Consider the following 12,062-nt stretch of genomic DNA (forward strand, 5'->3'; position numbering starts at 1 on the left):
TTCGTAGCTGACACGGTACAACACTTTTCTTTGGCTTACTTCACACGGCCAGTCATTTTGTTTACAAAGAAATGGTGTGCTATGCGCATGCGCTAATAGAGGGAAATCCCTGAACAAAACGTTGGTCAGACAGGTAGAAATACCGATGATTATCTTAGATTTAATCATTTTTATGAATCTATTTCAGCCAAATCCGATCGGCATTTTCCATAAGGAGTCTCACTTGATATGTTTATGTAGTATTTGTAAAAAAGACCAAAAAAAAAGTTACTTCAGCGTGATGCCCCTTTAAACTATAGTGGTCAGTTCTGTACTGCGACATTTTGAGGTGATCAGTTAGTGTCCGTCTGATCTAGACCTGATGGTCAGCTCTATACAGTGACACTTTGATATGGTCAGTTAGTAGCTGTGTACTTCATAAGTGGTCAGTTAGTGACCATTTACTCTATTGTCGGTAGTAGATGTTTGGCCATCTCCTCTATGCCTAGTAGATAAGTGTTAGTAGGGCGCAACTCTATCGTAGGTGGTCAGAAAATGACTGTCACATGTATAGGTAATGGTCAGTTATATACGGAAAAACTGAGAGGTGTCCAGTCACTTTCATACCCAATTGATTAAAGGTTTTAAATATAAATCATTTATTTAATAGTGTAGTTAAAAGGTAGCCGTTAAAATACCTCGACAGAAGGTCGCATAGGACACTTAATCGTTCAGGGGTACGACACTTCAAACTGACACGACTGTTTGGATTCGTTGATTTAAAGGTATATTATACAATGGTCACATTTCATTATATATACGACTTTTCAATGAAGGTATTTCTGTCCTTAGACCCGGTCCGATGGGTTTCAAAAGAAGAGAAAAAAATGTCAATATTCAACTTAAAGCGACACTCGATAACTACGTGGCCCTAAACCTCTGATATACTAACAAGTTTTTATTCAGAAATAAAAACTAACCGGTAAGTTTAAATGGCTGGTATTTGCAATACACAAATATTACAACCCCCAGTCATTACATTAAACTGACAAATTAATTGTCTGACGCCTACCCTCTCCTACTTAAGTTGCCTATGTTACCACAGGGGCCGGATACTTCAGACACAACATGTACAAGGGTAATATCGGACATTTTAAATGTTTTCGTCGACACAGACAAAAATACCACCAAACGGATTGTAATAAGCACAGTGTTCATCTTAATTCCTAAAATGTCTAGCAACATTCCCAACACATCAGGGAGGTATCAATTAATATAAATGTCCTTATTCCGAGGTTCCTGTGTATGTTACAACTAGGCTTGATCAGATGTATTCCGTATTCATTTTACATACCTGCTTCTTCCAATTCTTATCTAACGAGACTCGGACAAAAGCTTTGAAGATATTAACCAAAAATCTTTTTTTTCTCCATTAACGTTCAAACTGTACGGAGCATCACCCTTTTTAACACACAAACATTCAGAATAATAGTTTAAATATAGTTTGAAGAAAAGCTAAACCAGACTACAGGTTATGTCACATTTTTTTCTCAATGTTTTCAATAGACCAGTTCCTGTAAGTTTCAAATGTTATAATTAATTTAAATTCTGTCCGATGGCCACTGCTCCTCCTAACCCCTGGCTATATATGATCTAAAGATAAGATGCAATAAGATGTACCCAAGTTAATAAGGCCAAAGTTTTGCGAAAAATCCATAGTCCTTACAACCGAATAAACTTCGGTATCGAAAATGTACAAAGGGCTATAACTCTGTATATACATATAAGCAGGGACAGACCCAATTCTAGTGCGAGAATCTTCACCTTCCTAAGAGGTATTCATATACATTTTTTAATTGCTCCAGACAAAGTTATTTTGAGACAAAGGGCCACAGCTCTGTATATAGAAGCGCGTGAAACCTGGTAGCGTGTTCGAGTTTTTTAGAGAGTGACACACAGACTGACTGAGGGACGGAGTACACGTCTATAGCCCCTTCCGTGCTAGATCCCTTAATGTATCAATGGGTGTTAATACACAACTGTTAAGCATTCTCATAGTCATGTTATTTTGATGCATTGTGGGTCTACTTACTATTTATCATCGAAAGTAAACTCGGTCGATATGTTACTGGATTTCCTGTCTTACGATACACGGCCGACATATATAACCATAACAAAAACGTCCCTTATAAATACTTAGTCGATCGATTTAATTTTTATAATCATCTAGTGAGCAGATCGATAAAGATTATGACTGAGTTTGTGGAAGCTTTGGCTGTGTACTCAGTACTTATATCTCGAGTAGTCACAAATCTCACGAGATTTCGTCGGAACACGTACACTGCTACGTGATAAAGTTTCCCATATAAACTTGTATGTATATATACCTGAAGAGCCATGTGAAGGGTGAAGGCAGCTAGTTTTGTAGTCGGTCGTTAATCTTATTTTTTCTATATATATATATATACTACCTTTCCGTATTATTTGTCTCCTTTTCAACAAAGTTAAACACTAGCATGTGAACTATATTACACGGGAGACAATTTTGACTTAATTGGTGAAACTTGGGCAACCATTACGTAATGCTATTTCTAAGCGGGATATGTTACATAGTATAGAGACAGATAGAGAGTGTGAGCGCAATTAGTGAATATCTATATCTACAGCTAAGTAGAAGCTAGGTCGAGATATAACCATAGTAGACATTCAAGATGGTTCGCAGCGATGACATTCGACTATTAGATTAAATTACACACTTAAAATGTATTTATTTAATAAACACGATTGGTTTCACTATCACAAGTGTAGTTGGACCATACGTGACTGTGAAAGTGTTTGTTTAAAGCTGTGGACCCTGTACGCTGGTATTATCTGACAAGGCGACCCTTTTTTTTACATTTAAAACTCTGTGTGCTGGTTATGCTAAATCATACTTGAAGTTTTACATGTTAAGTGGTATTAGGTTGATATGTTCACGGCCGTATCTGTTATGTAGTTACCGGTGTATAGATAACAGTCCCGTGTAGCCATGACCGCGCCTCCTCGTAATCAATGCAATCTTATTCAACATTTTGAACGATTCTAGGGAAATTGGGACACCTGATATTTTTCAACAACTCCACGTTACATTAATGACTCAAATTTCAGACCCGATGATTAAGCTCCCATTTTGAAAGTATGACCAGCTTGACGAGACATGAGGCATGCATAACCGAGGTTGTAATACATTTTTTTTGGATAGATATCCAAACGATTTTCGTTCGTAAGTAAAAATAACTCAGGAAAACATTTGTGTATTTTGAGACATGTTAAGAAAACTCATTTTGAAAATTCAGTTGATGTCTCGCGAACAACCTAGCCCCCAGACTAAACAACAACATATTGTCCCATAGAAATAACTCTCACTCCATGTGATGTGTACAGTCTGTATACGTCGACGTATTTATGCTGTATATAAGTGTCCGTAAGTCAATGTAGCATATGTTTGTGTAGTAAATTTATACTAGTATACCGTATATATAATTGTATAAGTCTATGTATATATGTTGTATACAAGATTTTATATATATCAATGTACTGTATAATTATATACACTGTAAGTAATTGGGTGAATGTTGTGTATAATTGCTATAAGTCGATGTGAACACTAGTATATATATTGTATTTACGTTGGTTTAGGAAATTGTACATACAACTGTTCTTCATGTAAGGCCCAATCTACTGACTCCGGGGATTAGTAGATTATGTATCTACTTTCTAAAGCTTAGTGGGATTAATACGCTTATTTATCGAATTCTGAAAATGTTTACTCAAACTGCTGTGCTCCGTAAATGTTTTTTAAAAATATGTATCATGCATGCAATAGGGAAGCAAAAAAGCGATTATTACATGTTTCTGGGGGCCATGCATAAGATGGTACGTATACAGTCAACAGGGACTTGATACTTTGTTACAGCTATAAGTGGATCTGGTAAAAATGCCACCCTAATTATGCTATATACGAGTTTATATCATCATCGGGGTGGCATTTTTACCGGAAGTTGATATAAACCCCTAAAACGTGTAACATTACTCTGAACATCTTAGTTTAGGTCCAAATATAGCTGTAACAAATTCTCAGGTCCCTGTGGTACAGACCAATATAACGGTTGTAGGAAATCCTAGTATATCCCTAAGACCATTATATCAAGTTGTTGTGTGTTCACTGGCAGTTAGCGTCCTATACACGTGTGATATATATATTGATCACGAGTTGGGTTTTAATGTTTAATGCCGTCATAGAAATAATGATTTCTAAAGGCCCACGTCGATACTGTCACCAAAGATGTACAATAATACCACTTCCGGTATCGACGTGCCTGTTTTATCAGATAGTTGATATACGGCTATAGCGGAAACGAGATAAAAGGTTTGAAGAAAACGGCTTAATTAGTTGTTTTTTTTTATCGAGTAACACTTTTAGAATTGATGAAATCGACTTAATAATGCCGCGACTACAGTGCCTGTTCATTAAAATACCACGTGTTTTATGACGATTCTATAAAATCTCCTTTCACTTTATTCTATCTAGATCAAATTATACAATAAAATGATATATTTTTTCTCGAAATAAGATATACTTCGTTTTTATATCGTTTTTGAAAGACAAAATGCAGATTTGAGGTAAATTAAATGTAATGACAGATCACACTTGAAACTACAATACAGAAACATCTATGAAGTTACTAAACACAATTGGTCCCACAACCACTACAGGGCTCCTCACTCCAGACTCATCGAATGAACCTGCTAGGGGTTGGTTAAACATTTTTTGTTACCCACTTGTGTACATTATTTCATTGGCCAATCTTTTCAATTATGACGTCACGTGTCAATGCTTTGAGTCGTCATCTTACATTCTGATGTCATGATTCACGGCTGTTTCCCCGATCGGAAACAGAAATAATTCATTTCCGAGGGAAACATACGATTTTCCAGATACAGTATACGTTATGCATGTATACGTTATGGGAGAGAAAGGTTACCAAACATATGACGGCTGTTTAACTAACTGTCGTTAGTTATTTTTTAAATTGTATAATATACAACTTGAAGATTAACTAACTAGAGTTAGATAAACATGATAACCAACCATCACTCGTTGGGGAACCTCTATTACGTCTTTGCGTATTGCAGAGGTATCTTCTCTTGGGAGCAGGTATTGATTGTTACGTCCTTGGTTTGTGTGAGAAAATTACGTAGGTTTCTCAAAAATTGATGACGTTACTCTCAAAAACAAGTGACGTAACAATCAGTACCTGCCCCCAAGAGAAGATAACTCTGCAATACGCAAAGACGGAATATCGACAATATACTAATTCTCTACTCGTCACCTTTACTTTACACAATTGATTCATTTTAATTGAAATTTTACATAATATAATGCACAGGCGTGTCGATGTATGCAAGTTATAATACAAACAGAACACAATATCAAATTACATGTATGCATTAATACTAAAGCATACACAGTAAGCCCTCAATCAGTTCTTGTTCATCATGGTCATTTATTCCTGGATGTAATCTTCTGAAACTTAATGAACTCCATGTGATAATCTGTGCTAAAGTAATCATTTTGAATTCTACACTATATGTTTATTCATGAATTTTATATTCACGAAAGTTTCCTGAGCCTTGACAGAAATAGATTCCACCGTTGTTCCTTGCGAATGCCCGTATAAATTGCAGTAATATATTCTAGCACAATACCACCGCTAGTAGGAATCTAAATATTTAAGTAGGGGTTTATATATTTGTTGAACGGAAATTAAATAAGTTATAAACCGATCGAGTTGAAAGCGTGGTTCAGAATCTATCCAGGCGTGGAACATAAAAAGGACTAGGAGAGTTTTGTAATTTGGGTAGGTGTATGTATACAGTAAAACACAGTGATATTGTTTGTATACTTACAGTGACCTTACACACTCGTTTTGGTTCGCATTCAGTTTCTCGGACGGACCACAAATGCCTACCATCGCGCGTTGTTCTAACACTGTATCACTGTCCACGGTACATAAGCGTAAAACATTTTAACAAAAAGCTCGTACATTCTAAAGAAATAAAAGAACTGCATGAAATCAATATCGATATGTGTTATTGTACAGTCACCTGTAAACTTTCGTAACACCATGCTAAACAATACAACCCATTACAGTGTTGAATTGCAACTTGTAAACATTCGTAGCCCCGTGTTATAGGGCGCGGAGTTGCTTGCTTGTTTCACAGTCCTTGATTTTTGTTGTTTTATTCAAATTTGATCAAACGATTTGTCATTTAAAACAAAATTATTGTTTAAACTAGAGTTTTTAGATTTTCCTACATATTTTTCGAGAGGAAGATTATTAGCATGGATAGTCATGTGACTTCCAGTAGCTTGTGTTACCGCTTTTTTTTTTTACCTGACGAACACATATTGGCTAAATCTACCGTGAATTATTATTTACCTGTATTCGCAATGAATAATTCAAATTTGTTTATTCAGATTTGGGCATAAATCATTCGGAATGATGGCTTCGGTTTTACATAGGTCTGCAAGGGTCCAGGGTATATTGATTTTGGGACAAATAAACGTCAGGTGCTGTATCCAAAAATTCCAATAAGGACTAATATTGTATTACTCGTATACCCAAATATGTACACAAAACATGTTATCGTTGATATATACCAGAATCTACCTAAACTGCAATTCAAAAGAGCGATAACCTTTTGATCGAATGATCACGAGGTTTTATTCTTTGTGTATTTTTGTGTGACAGATCTACACATCTTGAAATCGATTTGTGACAGATCGTCTGTGTTGGTCTGTGGTGCATCAGGTGTGCCTAATGCACGAACATCAAACTGCTTTCCACAAAAGCAGATCAATACTGATAACAAACGTCGGGGGATTTTATGAGCTTTTTGAGTTTGGGCGATTGTGTGTGTTTGGGTTCGAATGAGCGTTGCCGATATGACTTTAAATACATAACGATCTGAATTTTCCTATCTCTGAGGACACTGGATCGATCGGTCGTTGGATGGATTGGCGAGCGTTGCCCAACCAATATCTCCAAGGGTGTTTTACGGCCCGTACAAGCCCAATCGCAACATTCCGGCTATTTCAGTAACATACTTAACCATGACTACTATGTTATTTAGAGCGAACCCTTTTAGTGCGAGTTCAGTATAAAGGGTTTCTGTACTGTTTACTTTGTGTAATGTTAAGAGTGTGCTCAGTGCGGGGTTGTAATTTTTGTTTTGCCGTTCTTCCAACAGTATAACCACCGGGGGTCAGAGAGTGCGGGAGGTCACCGTACAGCCGCCACCAGTACTGGGGTCATGTTGACTGCACCCTTCGTCAGCGAGAACGAGGCTCGACCACAACCTCCTCCACCACCTTTCCGGTCAAAAACAGAGGTGAGTTCAAATCAGGGAACAAAGGCGTTACTGCAGAAAACTGTCATATGAAAATAAAGATAGATCGTGTTATTTACATTGATTGTCATAAAAATCAAGTCGAAATGTAAATTCTCACGTTAATCAACAAATAGCAATCGCGAATTCAAATATCTCAAAATTATATTTATAAAAACAACATTGGACAGATAACTGTTGTTCTTCATTTCACGGATTTAAATCTCACTGAAGTAGCCGTCATTAGAATAAGAACGCACGTTGACATCGACCAATATATATATATTTAAAGAAATTCAGCTAATATACATAGACCATGTTTGAAGATGCTACACTGTAATGTGATAGCGAGATAATATTACATATTATATATTAGGTTTTAAGAACCATCGAGGATCCATACAAGAGAGAAACATTAACTATTAGTAATCCCTAGTAAACATCTCGCAGAAATTTTACATCTCTGAGAGAAATGTTCAGAAATAATATACCATTGACCCAATATTAGACGGCTTCAAACTAGGAATATACACAGACATAATGTCAAAAACGTGTTGAACTCCTTCCCTTTTTTGAATCCTTGCTTGGAGACATCTCGCCGAAAATCAGGAAGAAGATTTGCATATTTCCCACTACACTCTCGTATAACATTGACGGGAACACTATATCAAGTGTTGACAAATTGAAATGTCTCTGATCATCATAAAAGTGTATACAGTTGCGTATTTTTAGCCCACATTGGCCAAGCACCTTATTGGCAAGGATAATCTGGACTAGAACTGTTGATTGTGACTTCTTGTGTGAAGGTTAATTCTGACTAGATTGGTGTGTTTTCATTTGTATGATTGATTTGAGTGTGAAGAAGTATTCTTATACTGAGGAACCACGACTAATAAAATCTCCCCTGCCGTGGAAGTATGACAGAGAAATTTCAAACCAACGATGGATATTCTTGATTCTCTAACACGAAGGTTGCTTAGAAATTCAAATATCTCATCCAACGGGTTGAAATTTCTCCAACAGGAGAGTCTTTAACTGAAATGAAATATATATTTGCTGCGTTGTTTATGAGTTATTGCTAATAATTTTAATGGCGTTAGTGAGTTTAAGTATTTACAGTGTGGTGTACATGATAAAAAATCTTTCATCGCATAACATTAGGAATTGTATATCCAATCCGTATTGCCCCCCGATCCATTTCAGCTCTCGGGCCGACGGTCTCTCTGGTTGACATTGGAGGGGGGCAGAGGTCTTGGCCATGACACCTAGGTTGTGTTGCGTATGAACATTCTCCTTTCCTAGCTTATCAAACTTGTCCACGTCTTATATAATCAAAAAGTCACCATATTTTGTTTTGGAGGCTTGTTGATAATTTACAACCGAGTGTACTTTAAAGATGTTAACAGCTAGCCAGTAAACTGTTGGTATTATATACCGGCCGGGCGGTAACAATAGATGTCTGGTATCGGTATTGGGTACATTTGTCACAGGGGCAGCTACATAATACTATCTCAGAGCTTAATGTCATATCTACCCAATTCTTAATTCATCTCTACACTAATTAAAGATTAACGTCGATACGGGTACGGCTGCCTGTATAGGATTGTCGAATCAACACTTACGAACATGATCACACCGTGTACTACTATACTCGTCAAGCAAATCTCACAGAGTAGATACAAGAATACCAACATGTCAAATATACCATGCTTTGAACTCAAAATCGATAAACCTAGGGGCAAAATATGAACAAAGGAAAGATGTGCATGGGGAATCTGGTAAGTGTACAAACAGAATAAGACCAAGAGTTCCGGAAGGGTAAGCGTCCTCCTCTTCATCGACGACACCTGCAAAGTACCTTCTAGGTCAGCACTGTAACAGATCTTCGCAACAACTATTTGCCGGATCACATTGACGGGATGAGACGGTGGAATGGTCATATTTACAAAGGATACCAATCCTTCTGCTGTTGATGAAAGTCTCGCTCGAACAGATCAATGTCAATCGCTACCAAGTCAGAATTGTCTAAGTCTTGAAAATCTTGCCCTACCAGCTCAGTGTCAGTCGTTCAAGAACTATCCGAGCATGTCCTTACGGTAACGGAAGAACCTTGTAGCCAGCTCCATCGTTCTGTTCGTCATAGACCAGCTCAGTTCCTGAAATCAAATTATCGCGGTTATGAAAGACTCGTGTGAACAGTTCAATCGTTCTAATTATCATGGAAAACTAGTGCAATCAACTCGATGTCAATCGTGACGAAGGAAACCTTTCGCGACCAGTGTCACTCGTTTTATAGGCAACGGAGGCTCCTGGGGCTATCTCATTAGTCATTCATTGTGAAGGCAATGGAAGACTTACACAAATAGCTAAATCGTTTTGTTGATCATGGGAGACTAGCTAAATGCCAATCGTTTGTATACGAAGAAAACAATACCAATACCAATACCAATCGTTCTATAGGCTATGGAAGTATCATTCTGAAAACAGTAAATTTGTAGACCAAAGACGATCCAGCTTAAACGTCGGTCGTTCTTTGGAACCTCATGCAGGCGGTCTGGATAATGCGAAGTGTTGGCGGCGCTGGTGTTGTCGGCGCTGTCGGTGACCTGGTCCATGGAGTGACCGAGGGAAGGATAGAGATCCCACGGAGTTGGAATTCTGCCTGTCGTGCCATATTTGGCAATTGTTCCTGTTCTTATCAGATCTTTGACGAATTCACACATAGACTATACAGTTCATAGTAGCACACGGCGCTAACATATGTCATAGCAACATCGGACCCTCTGTCGACAACAGGTCCTATACCTACCCGTCAAGGGTTGCTATTATCTCGCATTATTTTGCTGGTGAATATTGAGTCACGATTGTTAGGTTCTGTGTTAATGGATTTATCTTCTCTCCATTGTCTCGTTGGCTTTCCATGGATTATAGGATAATACCTCGGACTTAAAGGATAGACGTTTCGGAGAGATTAGGACAATACCAACCCGACTGAATTAGCTGTCTACTTAAAGGTAGCGGCATTGTTGTTCTTCTTGGAAAATATTTACGCGTTGTATTTACGGTCTTTTAGAATTGTGATGGCGTATTTCTACCGCGGAGATCGCACGGCCACTCGCCGCTGGCAGTTGATGCCTGGCATGAACGATGTACGTATAGTGTTCATAGATACATTGACCTCACATAGTTAAAGTTAACGGCGATTTCGTTCAGCTTGACGTTTCTCTAGTGCTACTATATATAAACTAGTCGGAGATTATGTTTCTCGTACATACATTTCCTAACACTTACAATAGACGAGCCCAATATCTGTTAAATGAGTACTTCAATTCAGCTTCACAACTTCCTATACTGAGCGTTTTTATTAAACGTTAATTATAGTGAAGTTATGTATATTTATCCTACTTAGTTCTAAGTTGGTAAATGAATTTGTCTACGGCAGAATTTTTAAATTAAAAACTTCTTTATGAAATGTTCAAATGCACTAAAATAAATGAATAAATAAATACACTGAAAACGAATCGGAATTGAAATAAATTGTATTAATGATCAATAAAAATAAATACCTCATTATTGTAAAATGACCACTTTTAGAAACTGCAATATGCATACTAAAAAACATGTATACGTCCAGAATATGAACATTATTTACAGTTTTCTATCATGAAATATCATCATCATCATTATCTTCATCGACGCAATTAGCAAATAATCTTCATGATAGTTCAGCTGTAATTCATACTGTGTCGAAAATAAACAGTTAAAACCAGCGAATATAAAAGACAACACAAACGGATTCAAGTTTACTACCAAGATTAACAGTATATGGTAAAACACGTTTGTTTCAGAGTTCTGAGATATCGTTATTACCGTATTAGGGACCTATATAAATACGTACACATCTGTTTCAGAGTTATGATATATCGATATTAGGGACCTATATAAATACGTACACATCTGTTTTAGAGTTATGATATATCGATATTAGGGACCTATATAAATACGTACACATCTGTTTCAGAGGTATGATATATCGATATTAGGGACCTATATTAATACGTGCACATCTGTTTTACAGTTATGATATATCGATATTAGGGTCCTATATTAATACGTACACATCTGTTTTACAGTTATGATACATCGATATTAGGGACCTATATTAATACGTACACATCTGTTTCACAGTTATGATATATAGATATCAGGGACCTATATTAATACGTACACATCTGTTTTACAGTTATGATATATCGGTATTAGGGACCTATATTAATACGTACACATTTGTTTTACAGTTATGATATATCGATTTTAGGGACCTATATTAATACGTACACATCCGTTTTACAGTTATGATATATCGGTATTAGGGCCCTATATTAACACGTACACATCTGTTTCAGAGTTATGATATATCGATATTAGGGAACTATATAAATACGTACACATCTGTTTCACAGTTATGATATATCGATATTAGGGACCTATATAAAAACGTACACATCTGTTTCACAGTTATGATATATAGATATCAGGGACCTATATTAATAGGTACACATCTGTTTTACAGTTATGATATATCGATATTAGGGACCTAAATAAAAACGTACACATCTGTTTTACAGTTATGATATATCGGTATTAGGGAC

General features: G+C 36.8%; 1 protein-coding gene across 3 annotated transcripts in view; it reads left to right on the forward strand.

Moving 5' to 3' along the window:
• The window catches only part of LOC110466447, a 31,695-nt gene that overhangs the window by 9,168 nt on the left and 10,465 nt on the right, over positions 1-12,062 (forward strand). For 2 of the 3 annotated variants that reach the window (XM_021522943.1, XM_021522942.1), the window contains one exon: positions 7,273-7,413. In XM_021522943.1, coding sequence (XP_021378618.1) covers positions 7,273-7,413 — 141 coding nt within the window. Of the gene's footprint in view, positions 1-7,272; positions 7,414-10,475; positions 10,560-12,062 lie in introns of those variants that run through there. The other variant, XM_021522944.1, reaches the window with a different exon arrangement.

This window comes from Mizuhopecten yessoensis, unplaced genomic scaffold (assembly GCF_002113885.1).
Source record: "Mizuhopecten yessoensis strain PY_sf001 unplaced genomic scaffold, ASM211388v2 scaffold11133, whole genome shotgun sequence".
Lineage (NCBI taxonomy): Eukaryota > Metazoa > Mollusca > Bivalvia > Pectinida > Pectinidae > Mizuhopecten > Mizuhopecten yessoensis.